Genomic DNA, 16,633 nt, shown 5'->3' on the forward strand with positions numbered 1-16,633 from the left:
CTGCCTGGATCACGTTGCCTTGAAAAATAATCCTACAAACATCCTCATACCGCAATCTATGGCCTATATTTCAAGTAGTATTACCTCCTTGCTCTCTGGAGTTCTGAGTCAGGCTTTTTATAGTTCACATAACCTAGATTTGTGAGTCACTATGTACAATAAATAGCATTCCCCCTGCTACCACGAGTCTTGGAATCAATGCCAGGTGTCACTGCCGTTGACACCCCTGCTTGCTGACGACAAATGTGCCATAGAATTCATGGTCATCCGAGGCCTCAGTTTCCTCGTCTCTAAAGTGAGATGGTTGGTAGCTTTCCAACACTTTTCTTGGTATCAGTGGCATGTCTCTCGTTTAGCTTTTCTTCTGAATGAAAACTTTTAAAGAACTTACATTTCATCTTACACCCCAAGGTGCATATTCTGTTTTGCTGTGTTTCAGGATGAAGCTCACGCTGAACTGGAAAAGAGGAAAGAGCGAAGGATAGCAAGCTGGGGAAATTAGGGGCCACATGCTCCATCTCATGGTTCCGAATAAAGGGAAAATGGGCAGAGCAAAGGGGCAAATAAAGAAGGATCTACTTGCTCACAACTGTGCTCCTAACCTCTGAAGCATGTTGTTGAAGCCTTGGAGACATCATTAATTTCTCTTGCTACCTTCCTCAAGCCTGAGTGGCCAGCCTTGGAAAGATGCAGCCGGTGTTCTGCTGTTGCAGACGACTCTAGAGCCCATACTGGCCTGGAAGAAATTGGAAGTGAAGTTAATACCCAAGGAATAAGTGAACGCTGGCTGCTGTAGCAGAGCATTCCAGCAGAGCAAGGGTGACCACTGGGGTAGTATGTGGTCCAGGGTTAGACGGGGTGACATTGAAGGGACCTCGTTTCTCTGATTCTCTGATAGTCAACAAAACAACACGCATACGCTAGAGCTACGTCTCCTTGGTTTGCTTGGTTTAATCTGGTCTCCCTTGCTTCTTTTCTCATACCTTGTCTCCGGGTTTTAAGGACCTATTTGGTGTTTGCACCTTCTTTTCCATCTCTTCAACTCCCATTCAGCCTCATTTGTTTTTCTATTTCCCTTTCTTCCTTTTTTCTTTCTAGCTATTAAGGCACCTGTCATGTATCAACCCCCAGGGGCCCAAGTGGCAGCTTCCTTAATTCATGGAATGCCTAATTTTACCCACTACTTTGGAGATGGGGCTAGGTTTCCTTTAAAAAGGAAAAAAAAAATTCCCTGGTAGTGTCTGTTTATATCTCGAAGGCTCAAATAATTGAAAACAGTATTGTTTGAGGGAAGATCATTTCTAATGAGCAATACACAAGGAAGAAAATCTGATTTTCCCAAGTGAAATTCCTGACAGAACACGAACTCTACAAGAAAGAAGCAGAGCACTTCTCTCTGTGGTGACCAAGGTACCGTGTCTCTAAGCTGACATCATAGAAAGGCCTTTGTGCATAAATAGACCATGTATTAATAAAATAATATTTATGATTCAGCCTTTTTCTTTCCTTTTAAGTATCAAGCTGTAACCTAGAGGAACAAAAATAAAAGAAGTTGATGTCTACAATATAACTGTTAAGGGGGAATTTGCTCCACTGTTATTTGGATGTAATTGGTACTGAGCGCCTGTAATTGGGTCTGTACTTGTTCACTTCAAGGGTTCCATGCTATTTCTACTTGAACCCATTTTTTTGATACCGTTCAGCTCAGCAGTGCCAGCTAACTCTTGTTATGTAGTTGAAAAACTGTGGCCATTAAAAATAGGATACGGTGTGATTTTGTTTTGCAGCACTGCATGGAAAATCAGTTGCTGTTCATAACAGCTCTGTGGTTGGTTGATTTAAAGCAGGGGGGTGACTTGGAATTGACAAGCAGACAGTTTGTGAAAAGGGATATTGTATCTTTAAGGCTTTCTGACTGATTGTGTTTAACTGCACCACGCAGCAGGCAGTAATTAGGCTGTAGCTTCACGGAGAGGCTTAAAGCACCGGCTCTGGTTCTCAGTTCTCCAGAATTTTTTTTTTTTTAAAGCACAAACATTTTTTGGATTTGGAGCCATGATAATGTTTTAAGACCGTGGGTGTGTAAGTGAGCAAATGAAAAGCTGACCCTAAAGGCTTCCTGTTCAGACTGTCTCTGGGGATCACCCTGTACCTATGGACCCTCGGGAGGCCAGACAGCCACCCTGGAAAGCAGTGAGAACGATGATAGGAGCACAGGGTGCTGGAGAAGGTCAAGGTGCTCTTGAAATGAAAGGAAGGCTGCTTTTATAACATGACATGGTTTCTTCTGGCCCAGTTCACAATGTTAATGAGACTAGTTGAAGCCTGCTTCTAAGATTGATAGACAAAGTGCCTAATAATTTTATTTAGGGGAAAGAGAAATTTTCCTTTACCTTTTAAGTAGAAAAGAGATTTGTTATAGAAACAAATCAAAGAAGCCATTAGTTTAAGGAATACTTTCCATCCACTGCTCTGCCTCTCTTGCTACTCCCCGGCCCCCTGCCCCGGCACCTCTTAAAATACCCCATTGCTGTTTTGAAAAGCGGCAAACGTTGTCAATTATTATTTTGGTAAAGCCCAAGTTTCGAGTTTTTCAGGCGTTTGTTATCACAGAGGAGCAGTTGACAGACTACGCTGACCTTATAAAGACTGAACGTTGAGTTACTGGTTGACCATGGTAGCTATCTTCATTTTCAATCAGGCCACACTGGCTGAGTCCCAGCTATGTGCAAGATGCTATACTAGGTGCTGCGAGAGATAAAAATTGTTCTGGAACTGTGATTGTGATCTTGCCTGACACTATGTACAAACTTTCCTTCCTTTTCCTAATTACCTGGGTGAGTTATTCCGTACAGATTTGGGTACCATTTAATTTTTAAGTTGCTATGTATGTTGTTCTTTTCTTTGTGTTAAGTCAATTCCTTTTTTTTTTTTTTAAACCTTTCTTACTTTCTTACTGATACCTGTATCAGTATCCATTCCAACACTTCTGTAGATTACAGACATGTACGGGTTACAGACATTTTTGGTTTTAAGTAATAACTCCTCACATTTGTGGATCACTTCAGAGTTTTGGATGTGTTTTACTTCTCATTACATCATTTGGGTCTCCTGTGGGTGGTAGGGTAGGTGAGAGCACCACTTTGAGATGCTCGGGGGCTGGACTTTGAAAGGGGCTGGGATTAGGAATCAGGCTGGCTGCATTTCTTCTCTTCTCACTAATATCACAGTCATATATTCAATCCCAGAACGAAGCATCTTCTAATTTAAGAGTAATAGAAACATTTTGGTATAACTTTTCTCATTAAACATGGATTCAAAGTCAAAGATAGGCCACCAGAAGGAGATTCTGATTTTTAAAAGTTTCTTCTACCAGTTTTAAGCCAATGTTTGTACTTTCTCTAAAGAGTTTCAAACATTCAGAAGTGTTCTTTTCTCTCGGTTTTGATTTTTTTTTTTGAGGGGGGCGCTGCCTTGAAGATAAATTACTTTAATCTGCAGGCTAAGTTGCACTGATGTATTTATCTTTCTCATGCTTTGTCCTAAGGTCAGTTCTTCTCTGAAAGATTTGATCTAAATAAATTATAAATATGTATCAAAATCTATTTGCTATTAGTGTAAACACATTCAGAATAGATCCCACTATTGCTTTGAAAGAAACAAAGATGGATTCCATTCTATAGTTCAAATTTCAAATGTGTATGTGCACTTTTGTATACGTCTGTGTCTGGATGTCGAGGTCAATATTTCCATAAATTCCTAAGGCTCGTTCATTTTGTAGTGCTGATAAATGCTCCTTGGAATTAGGATGTACAGAAGATCAAAGATTAAACTGCAATTTTTTTTCCAAAGTGACAATGAGCCTAATTCACTGTCAGTTAATGCCAGGTGTTTCTCCCCCTCGTATTAAGTTCTTCAAAACAGTGGCTGCATAGGACACCATTCACAGAGGCTTAGCGCTGGGGAGAAAATGATTACATTAAATCGAATGATATGAATAATTCATGACATCACATTTTGTAATCCTGGTGTTAAGCATAAAACCAGTGGTTTATTTTTCAGCAAAATGTTTTTGTATCATTTTAGATAGTGCATAATGCAAAACAATAACTGCATACATAATGCAAGAAGGATGGTGGTGAATAAGGTCCTTAATAGTGCTTGCAGCATCATCTGGGGTGTGATCACAATAAACACATTTTGAGCCAATGCCCATGGGTACCCAATGCTTGCTGGAATCTTCTAAGTCCAATAGAAAGGCTGCCTTTTAATTTGTTTTTGAATATTACACCTGACCTTTACCACGGATCTGAAAGTCAGTCCTTGTATATTGCTAAAACTACAAATCCTTTTGTCCCCTTTCTTTTCAGTGTGCTAGGAGGGCAACTCTATTGGAGGTAAATAGCTGATATTTTAAATGATGTTTGATTTTCCAATATGGATTTGGAAATATTAGGAACATCCAGAGAGTCTGAACTTAACATTCTTCAATAAAGAACTTAAATATTCTGGAATAAAATGCCAGTTATTTAGCAATTCAGCCAGGTACCTATTAGGAATGTCATTTAAATCTCTGAGACTAAATAAATGATTCCTTGTCTTACGTGAATCTTCCCCCTATTTCTTAGGGAAAAAAAATCTTTTCTTTATAATCATCAAAGGAGATTGAAGGTGGCCCTGAAAACCTTCATGAAGCCGTTTCCAGGTCATGGAATTGTAGAAATACCCTAACATGAGTCTGATTATTCTGCTGCATTTCAGGCTGAAATAATTGTGTACCTGGACCATCTGCGGCTGCCTTTTCCAGCACCTTCCTGTGGACAGCTCCAGGGCACTCTCTGGAAGCCAGAATGGACTCCTGCTGATTCGTCCACATATTTGTCTTGAATGAAAGAATGGTGTGTGCCAGTGGATTTCAAAGCTTTTCACAAACCATCTCCACATCTGAAGTCTCAAGAGTTTATGTCGAGCATTTGTATTACTTACAACTAATTAAATATACTATCCGTGTTTTACAACATGAACACATCTGCTGATAATGTTGTAAATAATCTGTATTATTATTTAGTTGAAACAATACACTAGTAATTAATGGTTGGTCAGTAACCTTGAAATCCTGACCTATTTATAATAGATATTAATTATCACATGTATAGCAAATCTTTTGTTTTTAAACATTTCTCCACAAAAGGATACTTTAGAAGCATGTTAAAGTGTTTTGTTTCCAAATCTTTATTTACTGTGATCCCAAAAATATTGTTTAAATTCCTAGTTTTAAGATTTTAAGTAGACTGCCAAAATGGGTAAACTATGATAATGTTATTAGGGAAAAAATGAAGAGATGTAGCATATGATATTACATTATAATGTCTTGTTGAGAATGTTTGATGGAAAAACAAAATCTTGCTGACCCAATTAAAGGGTGTAGAAATGAGAACTCTGCCTTGGATTGGAATATAGAAATGCTGAGATGCCTGATGCTTGCATGGTAGCTTGGGATCTGTTCTTCTATGAAGGAGATATAAATCACCTAGATCTAACTGAAAGCGGAAATCAAACTCTGTAATGGAAATGATATTCTTCCGAGGACTGCAAATTCTATGTTAAAGATCCCAAAGAGAATCCTGTTGTTTAAGACTATGCCGCAGTTGAATATTGACAGTAATTGGTTTCCTCCCCTGCACCGCCCCTCCCCCCCCCCCCCCCCTCCTGTTGTTTAAGACTATGCCGCAGTTGAATATTGACAGTAATTGGTTTCCTCCCCTGCACCGCCCCTCCCCCCCCCCGACCTATCTTATTTCTACCGTCTTCTCTAAGGTTATGAATTTTTGGATGACTGATTGGCGGTGATGATGCAATCACTCGATCCCTGAACACCTGCTCGTTCTGGTCCAGACTATCTCAGTGCTGTAGCACAGCTGCTCTACGAGGGGACAGAAATCCCCGGGTCCGCCTTCTCCCCCATTTCTTCTGATCTGGATTATGGAAACAGTAACTTCTTTTTGGTATAGCCTATCAAAATCAAGAGAAGAATTGTGCATAATGTAATTTCAACTCTGAATAGAGAGAATGATGAAAACACTGCTAAAATAAAAACCTATTGATCCCAGTAGCAAATATTTCCATTTTTTCCCTTTAATATACATAGCTATGCTACACTACATAAAACAGAACACAAGTCCCAGTGCCAGTTTGGCCACTTACCAGTTGTGTGAATTTGGGAAAAATCAGTGAGTAGCTCAGAACCTCATCTGCCTCCTCTGTAAAATGGGAATAGAGAAGCTAGCTTGGGTTTCCTCTGGAAAAAAATGAAATACTGCACAGGAGAATATACTATAATAAGTCTCTATGGAAATAATTATTTTTTAGCTATTTCAAGGATTGACATATATACACTAATATGTATAAAGTGGATAACTAATAAGAGCCTTCTGTAGAAAAAAATAAATAAAATTCAAAAATTCAAAAAAAAAAAGCTACTGAAAACAGAACTTGTACATTTCAGTTTAAGTGGTTATAAACGTATTGGCTTTCATTATTTAGAAATATCTAAGGTCTATAAGATAAACTAGATTGAATATTCAATAACTAAATAAATGTTTTTAATAAGCCATTGAAGTTAGAATATTTTCATCAGGAACAGGGCTTCTGTTGTAATTCATAATTATTATTATGAACATTACTCAGTGGAAAATATTTTGTCTTCTGTAATAAAAAATTTTAGCTTTGCAAAAAAAAAGAATTTCTTTTTTGTCAGTTAATAGATTATTAAAGAGTTACTTTAAAAATAAGTTTGTTCAAAAAGCAAAACACACAAACCCATTAGTAGTTTCATCTATATATTTAAACTTCTAAGCTAGCCAAGCCAGTGATGTAGCTTTCATGGGTGTCTTGCTTTCTCACACTTTAATGCATAACCTTGAAAGGAATGAAAGTTGCTGAGCTGGCTATTTCTCTGCCTCTCCCCAGAACAGATGTCAGTGGAGCAACGGAGAATTAGCTGTAGCAAAAAGAAGGATGGTCGAGTGGAAACTTGTACAATAATTAATGCGCTGAGTAACTGTATGAATATTTGCTAAATATTTAGTCAACTCTGTGTATCAGGCAACACTGGCTGCATACCAAAGAATTTGCAAAGGTAAAAACTGCCAGCCATAGGCATCAAAGATCTGAAGATTTCCAGCTCACAAGTCAGAGCTGTGCAAATTATTCCACATAATATAAACCCCAAAATATAAATCCATAACTATCCACACAATACTTTGGGGAGCGTGATAGGAGGTCATTACCTTGTTCTCCACGGCTCTTTTAAAGTGTATTTGGCATCACATTTTAATTTAATAGCTGCTTGCCTGCTTACGTGTGTGAGGGTACAATATTCTGAGGCGTACGTGAAATGGAATTGTAAAAGAGCTACCAGGTGTCCTCTTGAAATTTCATTCTGTGGTTCTAGGAAAGCACTGGTGGGTGATCAATTCACTGCTCTATACTGAATGGAAACAGAATTTCCTTCAGCATCTAGAGAACAGGCATTTGAATTCAACTTAATAAACATTTGTTAATTCCTTAGGATGTCTAACCACTCTGCACAAAGAGAAGCTAACCTGTGGGAATCTTGAGTGAAGGATACATAAAAATTAAATCTGTGTAGCAAAAAGAAGTAAAAATAAGAATATGACCTCTGATTTCTGGAAAGGTCATATTTTGTAGTGAAAATTTTTTGTTTCAATTTTCCTATCTATTTAATCACTCATACATTATGTTCTGATATGAATTCCTAGTGAAATCCTTACAAATCTTTAAAAACCTCTCCAGAGGGTTCAAGATCTCCTTTTGTAGTAGTACACACATCACCCCTCAGTTCGTTCCAGATCCTCTGCTTTCCTGGGTGTGGGTGTGAACACTTACAAACAGAAGGTGCAAGTGGCTGCTCTTCTTGGCACCCCCTGCTGGCCAGAGTAGCACTAATGATGGCTCCACAGAGGCCTCATCTTCTCTATTCCAGCCCATGTGAACCGTTGCCATGGCAGCCACAGCAATAAAAAAGAAAGAAAAAAAAAAGGGAGCCCAGGGCTGCAGCATATGAAAGAAAGAGATGACCCCAAATGAGGCGCTGGAATGGAATGCCTCTAGGATTTCCCTTCAAACACAAAAGACTGATCTTGCAGGAAACTGTTCTACCTGGATTTATTCACAGGAACCATGTTCTATTCCTTAATTATGGTTCCTTGTCCATATACCACTATACTTCGATTCTCTGTTTCCTTATTATACTCTGCTTACACATGACCAATAATGTGAAAAGGGACTGAACAATGGCAAACACAGAGACAGTAAGAAATGTCTTTGACAAGGTAAGAACCAGTTTATGGATCAGGAGACTTACTATTGATGAGACGGCAATGCTCCCCAAACTGATCTTACAGATAAGATGCAATCCCTGTTAGAATTCCAGCTTAGCTTCATTGTAGCAACTGGCAGATTCTAAAATTCATATAGAATTGTACGAGATTCAAAATAGCCAAAACAATCTTGAAAAAGAACAAAATTAGAGGACTCACACTTCCTAATTTCAAGTTAACAACAAAGCAACAGTAATCAAGACAGTGTGGTACTAGTATAAGGACAGACGTATAGATCAATGGAATAGAACTGAGAGTCCAGAAATAAACCTATGTGTCCATAGTCAACTGGTTTTCAACAAGGATGCCAAAACCATTGAATAGACAAAAAATAGTCTTTTGAATAAACGGATTAGCCACATGAAAAAGAATGAAGTTGGACCCTTACCTCACACCATACACAAAAATCAATTGATTATAGATCAAAAACTCAAATGTAAGAGCTAAAACTATAAAACTCTAGAACAAAACATAGCAGTAAATATTCAGGACCTTGGACTGGGCAGTGAATTCTTAGATATGACACTAAAAGCATGAACAACAACAAGATCAATTGGACAACATCTCAATTAAAAATATTTGTGCTTCAAAAACCACTATTAACGAAGTAAAAAAACCAAAAAAATGGAGCAAATATCCACTATTCATCTATCTAATATTAGGCTTGTATCTAGAGTATATTAAAAACCCTTACAACTCAATAATAAAAAAGGCAAATAACCCAGTTAACAATGGGCAAAGGACCTGCATAGACATTTCTCCAGAGATGAAATAAAAATGGCCAATAAGCACATGAAAAGATGCTCAACAGCATTCGTAATCAGGAAAATGCAAATCAAAACTGCAATGAGATATTACTTCGCACCAGCTAGAAGAGCTAGAATAAAAAAAGTCAGAGAACAGTGTTGGCAAGGATGTATAGAAATCAGAACGCTTATCACTACTTGTGAAAATGCAAAATGATGCAGCCACTTTAGAAAACATTCTGGCAATTTCTTAAATGGTTAATATAGATCCGGAAATTCTGCTCCCAGGTATATTCGCAAGAAAAATGAAAATATATGTCCACATAAAAACTTGAACAATAATGTTTGTGGCAACGTTATTCAGAGTAGCCTAAAGGTGGAAACAACTTAAACATCCATCAACTAAAGAATGGACAAACATAAATAATAGGATGGAATATTATTCAGCTATAAAAAGGAATAGGGTACTGATGCATTTACAGCACGAATGAACCTTGAAAACCTAGCGCTAAGTGAAAGAAGCCAGTCACAAAAGGCTATATATTATACGATTCCATTTAAATGAAACATCCAGAAGAAGCAGCTCTATGGAGACACAAAGTAGATTAGTGGCTGCTTAAGACAGGGGTGGGGGATGAAGGATAGACAGGTGATATTACAGGCTTCCTTTTGAGCTGATAAAAATGTTCTAAACTTGGCTGTGGTGATGTTTGCACATATCTGTGAATATGCTAAAAACCATTGAAATGTACATTTTAAATGTGTGAATTATATGGTATTTAAATTATATCCCAATAAAGCTGTTAAAACTGAAATGACTTTTACAATATTAGAATCAGTTTACATGAAGAGAGGACCAACTCTCATCCAAACTGTGTCCATGTTTCCACGACCTTTCCACAGACCCCTTCTTTGGATCTCCCATGTTTATGAGCAGCTGCCTCCCCTACCACCCCTCACAGGTGCTGAAATCCTTAGTCCCTTTTGATGTTTCCAGATGTATAGAGCTATCATTGGCATTCGACCTCTTCTTGTCTAAAAACTCCGGGATTCCTTGGTTTGGAGTTCTGAGCTTTCCAAGAAAACATTCAGCGTATTTGATTAAGTAACATGAATGAACAGATGAGAAGAGGCTAGACTTCCTGATGGTCCACGTATCCTCGCAAATGCAGTACCTTTTAAATATGGCTTCTAAATAATGTGTGACTAGAGCCTAGACGTTGTCTCTCAAGTCCTCACTAAAGAGACAAGAAAAGACACACTTTCCAAGTCTCCCTTGCAGCTAGGGGTGATCATGTAACAAGGTTTATAGAGATATGAGCTGGAGTGAGCTGGGGATTCAGGGTATGTTTTGCTTTCTTGATGGAAGGGACAGACAGCTGACACAGAAAGCCCCTTTTTCTTTTATCCTGCCTTTAGTGTAGACGGGAATGATGGCACTGCACATCCATCTTGTCACCATCTTGTCATTCTGCTCATGAGAATTACAGAGATACTGGCTTTGCCATCTGTGAGCCACTGAACCAATGTTAATAGCCACCTGTCTTCAGACTTCTTGGTAGTAAAGAACTGATTGGCTTAAGCTCTTCTTAATCAGGACTTCTGTAAGTCCTGAAGTACCATCATTTTTATATTTGATGTCTATTTCTAAAGAGCGGTGGGAATTTCAGACTTTATAGTAAAAGAGGAATTAGAGTAGATAGCATAGTGAGGAAAATGTTTTGGAGCCGATGGAGTCATATACAGAATGTATTGTAATAAACGTAATGTTTGCATAGGCAACCCTTGGATTATATTAGCTTCCCCCTCGATAATTTAACAATAGCTACATAAATGTACTCTATATGAGTATGAGGAAGTAGAAAGAGGACTAACCCTATAATTAAAAGGCTGAATTCAAATTCTGACTCTTTATTAGCCTGTGTTTTCTTTTCCTTACCATACCCCTAGTCCCTAGAATAGTGCTTGAAAAATAGTGACTACTTGATAAATAATTTTCTAAGAATATTGCGTATTATGTGTATAACAGATATAAATATAACTCATTAAAATTTAAAAGATGTTACACCTATTAATTATAGAATCATAAAGTCTCAGCTAGAAGGGACAGTTGCAGATGAGAAAACCAGGAATTTGAAAATATAAGGTCACGAAGACGTAGTATTTGCTCTTATTGTCCAGCGTAAGCACTAATAAAAAAGTAGGCTGACTCTGAGGAAGTCAGAGAAAGACAGAGGGATGAAAGATGACTGAATGATGGCAGCTTGATGTGGAAGCGTGGTTCCCAGTGGTGACCGCACGTGAGAGTCACCCGGAAGATCATTCAGCACCCAGATGCCGGTTCCACACCCACAGACATTCTGACTTCATTGGTCTGTGATGAGACTTAGGCATTGATATGTTTTGAAACTTCTCCACCTTATTCTGATATGCAACCAAGATTGAGCGTCGCTAGGCTAGGCGGGAAAATTACAGACTTTGGAAAACGATGCAGCTATGTTTCACCTGGTGATTGTCCACTTACTGATCTAGTCACCTTGAGCAGCTACTTGTTGTCTCTGAGCTTTAATTTCCTCACCTGTAAAATAGGGATGATAATACCTGCTTCATAAAGATATAAAGATTTATTGAGATGACATGGATAGTGTTCCCGAAACAGTATTCAATATTTAACGTCTGTTAAATCTTTGTACATCATTTCAGTGTGCATCTTTTCATGCTTTGTTGTAGGTCATGAGAAAACCTACAGCCGTTGGGATGGATGAGAGGGAAATTATTGAGTAATGGACTAATACTATTTCTTTCTGGCTTTGGTGGCACAACAGCATTATTATCGGTAGTATCTTAGTTTACCTAATCTTCACTTAAATTTTTTTTTTTTTTTTTTTTTTTTTTTTTTTTTATTATCGGTCGTATCTTAGTTTACCTAATTTTCACTTATTTTTTTTTTTTTTTTTTTTTTTTTTTGCTAGATATGCAGAGTTCTCCCAGCAAGCTGATACGGAAAAGAATGGAGGGGTCATCTGAGGCCAGTTTATGTCATCTTGAGTCATCCTGGTTAGAGGAAGCTCATTTTTAGAGTTTTAAGAAACTAGCACAAATTTTATGTTCACTTTTTGCAAGTTTCCAGGTCCTAGAATTCCATTAAAATTTTCCTGCTCTTATCTAATATAGTGCCTGGCATGTAATCAATGCTCAAGATATATTTTTAATTGCATTGAGTTTTAAGATAGTTCCTTTTTTTTTGCTGACAGTTTTGTTTGCCTCACTGTTACACCTGGTAGTCTTCCAAGATTTGCAGATGGAAGTTTTACTTAGCAGTAAAAAGCCTGGTGACTATTGTTCACAGTAACAATACTAGAGCCTTTTGCCCCTTCAACTCTTCAATATTAATTTTACTTTTTGGCTTCATTCAGTTGGTTCCTTAAAGCCTGGTTTACCCAGCCATTTTGTTCCTAGTTTGAGACCATCTGGCATGTATTCCTTCTTCTTTCCTACTTATATCTTTGTGCACATATCTCTTCAAACCTCAAAATACCTCTGGATCATCACTTATTTTCTCTTCTTTCCTTTTCAATAGAATAAACCTCCCCCAACCCCTACCAGTGCCAGGTCTAAAGTCCTCCTGGAACTCTCCCAAATTTTCTCCCCTCTGCCTTCGCCCCTGAGAGTATCAACCGGTCCTTATAAGAATGAAACATTTAACCTGAACCTTTTCATTGGTGTCTCCTCTTGTGCCTTCATATGTGTCTAGTTTTCTCTTATTTTACACACACACACACAAATTCAACGTCACTAAAGCTTCTTTCAGTCTTGATACCTCCCTTAGGCTACTGTTCTATTTTTCTCTCTTCTTGACATCCTCTTGTCTTTGCCTGACCTTCATCTTTTAAAAAAATTGAAGTATAGTTACTGTACAATATTACATAAGTTACAGGTGTACAATAGAGTGATTCACAATTTTTAAAGGTTATACTCCATTTATAGTTACTGTAAAATATTGCCTATATTCCCCATGTCCTTGTAGCTTATTTTATACATAGTATGTATGTCCTTGTAGCTTATTTTATACATAGTAGTTTGTATCTCTTAATCCCCTACCTCTATCTTGCCCCTCCCCACTTCCCTCTCCCCACTGATAACCACTAGTTTGTTTCCTATATCTGTGAGTCTGCGTCCTTTTTTGGTATTTTCACTACTTTGTTGTATTTTTCTAAGATTCTACACCTAAGTGATAACAGCAGTATTTGTCTTTCTCTGTCTGACTTATTTAACTTAGCATAACGCTCTCCAAGTCCTTCCATGTTGCTGCAAAATTTCCCTTCATTTTTGCGACTCCTCTTTCCTTTCTTTCTTTCTTTTACTTCTTCCTTTGTCCATAGTTGGATGAAAATTAAAAGATTCAGTTCTTACTCATTTAATTTTCCCCCTCCATATCTTCTTGTAGAGTTTATTCTTTCTTACAACATCAACTATCAGATCACATGTACTGTTCATTTTTTACTTATTCATATTCATTTACCTACTGGCTCATTTAAAACACAAGACAAAGCATGTGCATGACTATGAGAATGAAAACTAGTGACCTCGCTTTAAAGATAATTTTCTGATTTTTAGTCCTGCTGCCTGCTGGACTTCACACAGTTTCCAGCAATATGTCAACAGTCAAGCGAATTCTCTTGCCCCCAAAACTGATTTCTGCCAGTATGTCATCATCCGTTTGTGACTTGCCTTGGTGGCTTGGACTCACCCCTTATCTCTTCCTCTCTGCCCATAATGTGTTCATCCTACTCCTTTTTCATCACGCTCATTTCTTTCTCCTCTCCCCAGGAACACTCTAGTATAAAACTCGTGTCTGTAGACGTATTGTATAAGAGTCTCTAACAGGCTTTTTAGGCAAAATCTTTCCTCATTTTAGTCTTCTGGCACATGATTTCCAGCTTTTCTCCTGCTACACAAGCTACATCTTCTATTCAAAAGTATCGTTAATGACTTTCTATTACAATACGATAATCCACAGACTCCTGTACCAATCAGTCAGCACCCTCTAGTTTCTCGGCTTCTTCTCTATCTAAACAAATGATCCACTTTATTTAGGTGATTATAATTTCCGTATTTGTCAAATACACTTCTGCATCTCCCTTCCATGAGCTAAACCTACCCTTCCTTGTAGCTCATGTTCAAGTCCCCGGTAGTCCCAACCCTCACTAGCCCTCCCATCCTTACCTGAGTCACAGAGCACGTACTGGCTGACACACTGTTTTGCAGCACACCCCTTGTATATGTAATTGTTTAGTATTGTGTCCTGCCTCTGGGAGGGAATGTAAGCTACTTGCTGGTAGGGAACACGTGTCCGCCATGTATGAACATTCAAGGAACGGTTTCTATCAGCCAGACAGTGAGACTCAAACAAACGTGTTAATACTGGTGATTTTTCATTTTTAAACTTCCAAGTAGCATTAAAAACTAAACATAAACCGCGAGCATTGCTGATTAGCCTCTAAAACGACTGTCTTCCAGAGTGAATAATAATGAGTGTTTTGCTGATGCACGGATAAAGTAGAGGAGAGAGAGAGAGAGAGAGAGCTAGAGAGCGGGAGAAAGAGGGAGAGAGGAAACACGAGGGACACAGAGGAAGAGAAAGTGAGAGTTATATTCTTTATTTGCTTAAGGAGGAGAAACTAAAATGTTTGACTTTTTGTGTTCCTCAAGCATAAGCAATATAATATTTTCTGAAATAACACACCGGGCCTGAGAAAAATAGACACACTAAAACACTTCGATGGTATTGTAATACTCTTGTGTAGTGATTACATTTTGTCTCCTGTGGGAGTGGCTCCTTTATTGTTTTCTTTTTGGTACCCAGTCCCCCTGCCCAGATCCTTAGTGCTCATAACGATGTGGCAAATCCACAGCTGAAAGGCACATGTGTCTATGTTAAATTGACATGGAAGACAAACGGCCAAGAAGGGTATTGGAAGGAACAGTGTAGGTGAGCACTTTTTGCTTGTGGCGGCTGCTTAGCTGAGTCTCTCCTTGGCTTCTTTCTCTTCCTACATTTTCTCCCCAGAACATCTTCCTTTAGCTGGATCAGAATTTGTTTTATCTGGTCTCACTCTGTTACACTTACTGGCTAGCTCCTAACTGGGGAGCAAGCCATCTACTTCCTTCTCTGATTTCTTGTAATTAAACTGGAAAAAGAACCACTGCCCAAGGGCCTCTGATTAAGCCCCACAGAAATAACATTATCTTCCTGCTTCATCCTGAACACTTCAAGGAGGGGAACCTGTCTGGGTGCTTCTGCCTGGGGCCTGGCTGATGCTGGCCCCCTGAGACTGACCCTGGGGGCTAGAAACAATACCCGAGGCATCTATCAGCCGCCCTCACCATGGACCGGCCTTCTCCGAAGGAATCCCGTCCACTGAAGTAAATCACAACTCCCTAATGTGTTTTTTTCACTTTTCTTTTAAGCATCAGAAAACTAGAATTTATACATTGTCTAGTTGATTAGACATTTTCTTCAGTGACAAAGTGGTGAAAATAAATATGAATCCTAAAACATTTCAGTTTGATTGATAGTGATGGTACAGCTCCTGGATTTTTGTCACTAGGAGCTGTTTTTATTGGCTTTCTCCTCTGGGATTTTAACATCCAACTGTGAATGATAAGCCATCTTTCCCCCTATCATCCCAAAAGAAAATTTGAGCACTTTATGCTCACTGGGAGGGGCAGAATATAATTAATTCATGGTTTTACAGTGCAGGGACTTTACCCACCTCTATCTCTAGGAAATAAATGACATCCCAGGTGGTAACATGCTTGCTGCTTGAACGACTTACTGTCTCTGCTTTTGTTGCCTAATCACCCTCCTGACCTCAGTATCTGACCCCCATCTTGCCCCAGGATTCACTAACTTAACAGTGATCTTAAGGTATTCTCAAAAAACACATACAATGGTTTGTGCTTTGCTTTCAGAAGCTTTTATTGTCACTTTTAAGGCTTATTAATCGAGTGTGTGAAATCTTGGCCCTATAGTATCATTGTTCTTCTCATATAGCTCTTTGACTCATCTAGAAACATTCATATATTTTCTGCACACATATATTTTGTTACATTTTATCAATGAGTGTATGTATTTGCTTGGTTTAAAATGTATGGAAAAGCTCTGTAGATTTTTGGAGGGGGCTATTGAATTAGGTGGAGTAACTAATAATCATGGGAATGACAGTATAAACAAGATGAAAAATAAGATGTTTATTATTGAAGGTTAGTTTAATTTCTATGGGTAAGTAAAAAAAATACGCAGACATACTTTAATTATTCTGGATTGCCAATAACTGGTTATGGCGAGGAGACGAATTTTAATGTGAATTAAATATAATCAATTTCAGGCCACATACGTGTAAGTATTAATATATGCACATACTGATGAATGGAGTTTTTAAACTCTCTGATTTAATTTACTCTTAATTGACTTAAAATTTT

At 38.2% G+C, this 16,633-nt stretch overlaps 1 protein-coding gene across 1 annotated transcript in view; it reads left to right on the forward strand.

Annotated features, from left to right (window-relative positions):
• The window catches only part of LOC103068618 (UDP-GalNAc:beta-1,3-N-acetylgalactosaminyltransferase 1-like), a 33,268-nt gene extending 17,695 nt beyond the window's left edge, over positions 1–15,573 (forward strand). Inside the window, 1 exon segment of the mRNA XM_082931003.1 lies at positions 15,426–15,573. Within this exon segment, the coding sequence (XP_082787129.1) occupies positions 15,426–15,573 (148 nt within the window).
• The last annotated feature ends 1,060 nt before the right edge of the window (positions 15,574–16,633 follow it).

The sequence above is a fragment of the Lipotes vexillifer genome, unplaced genomic scaffold, assembly GCF_000442215.2.
Source record: "Lipotes vexillifer unplaced genomic scaffold, Lipotes_vexillifer_v1.1 scaffold1584, whole genome shotgun sequence".
NCBI lineage: Eukaryota > Metazoa > Chordata > Mammalia > Artiodactyla > Lipotidae > Lipotes > Lipotes vexillifer.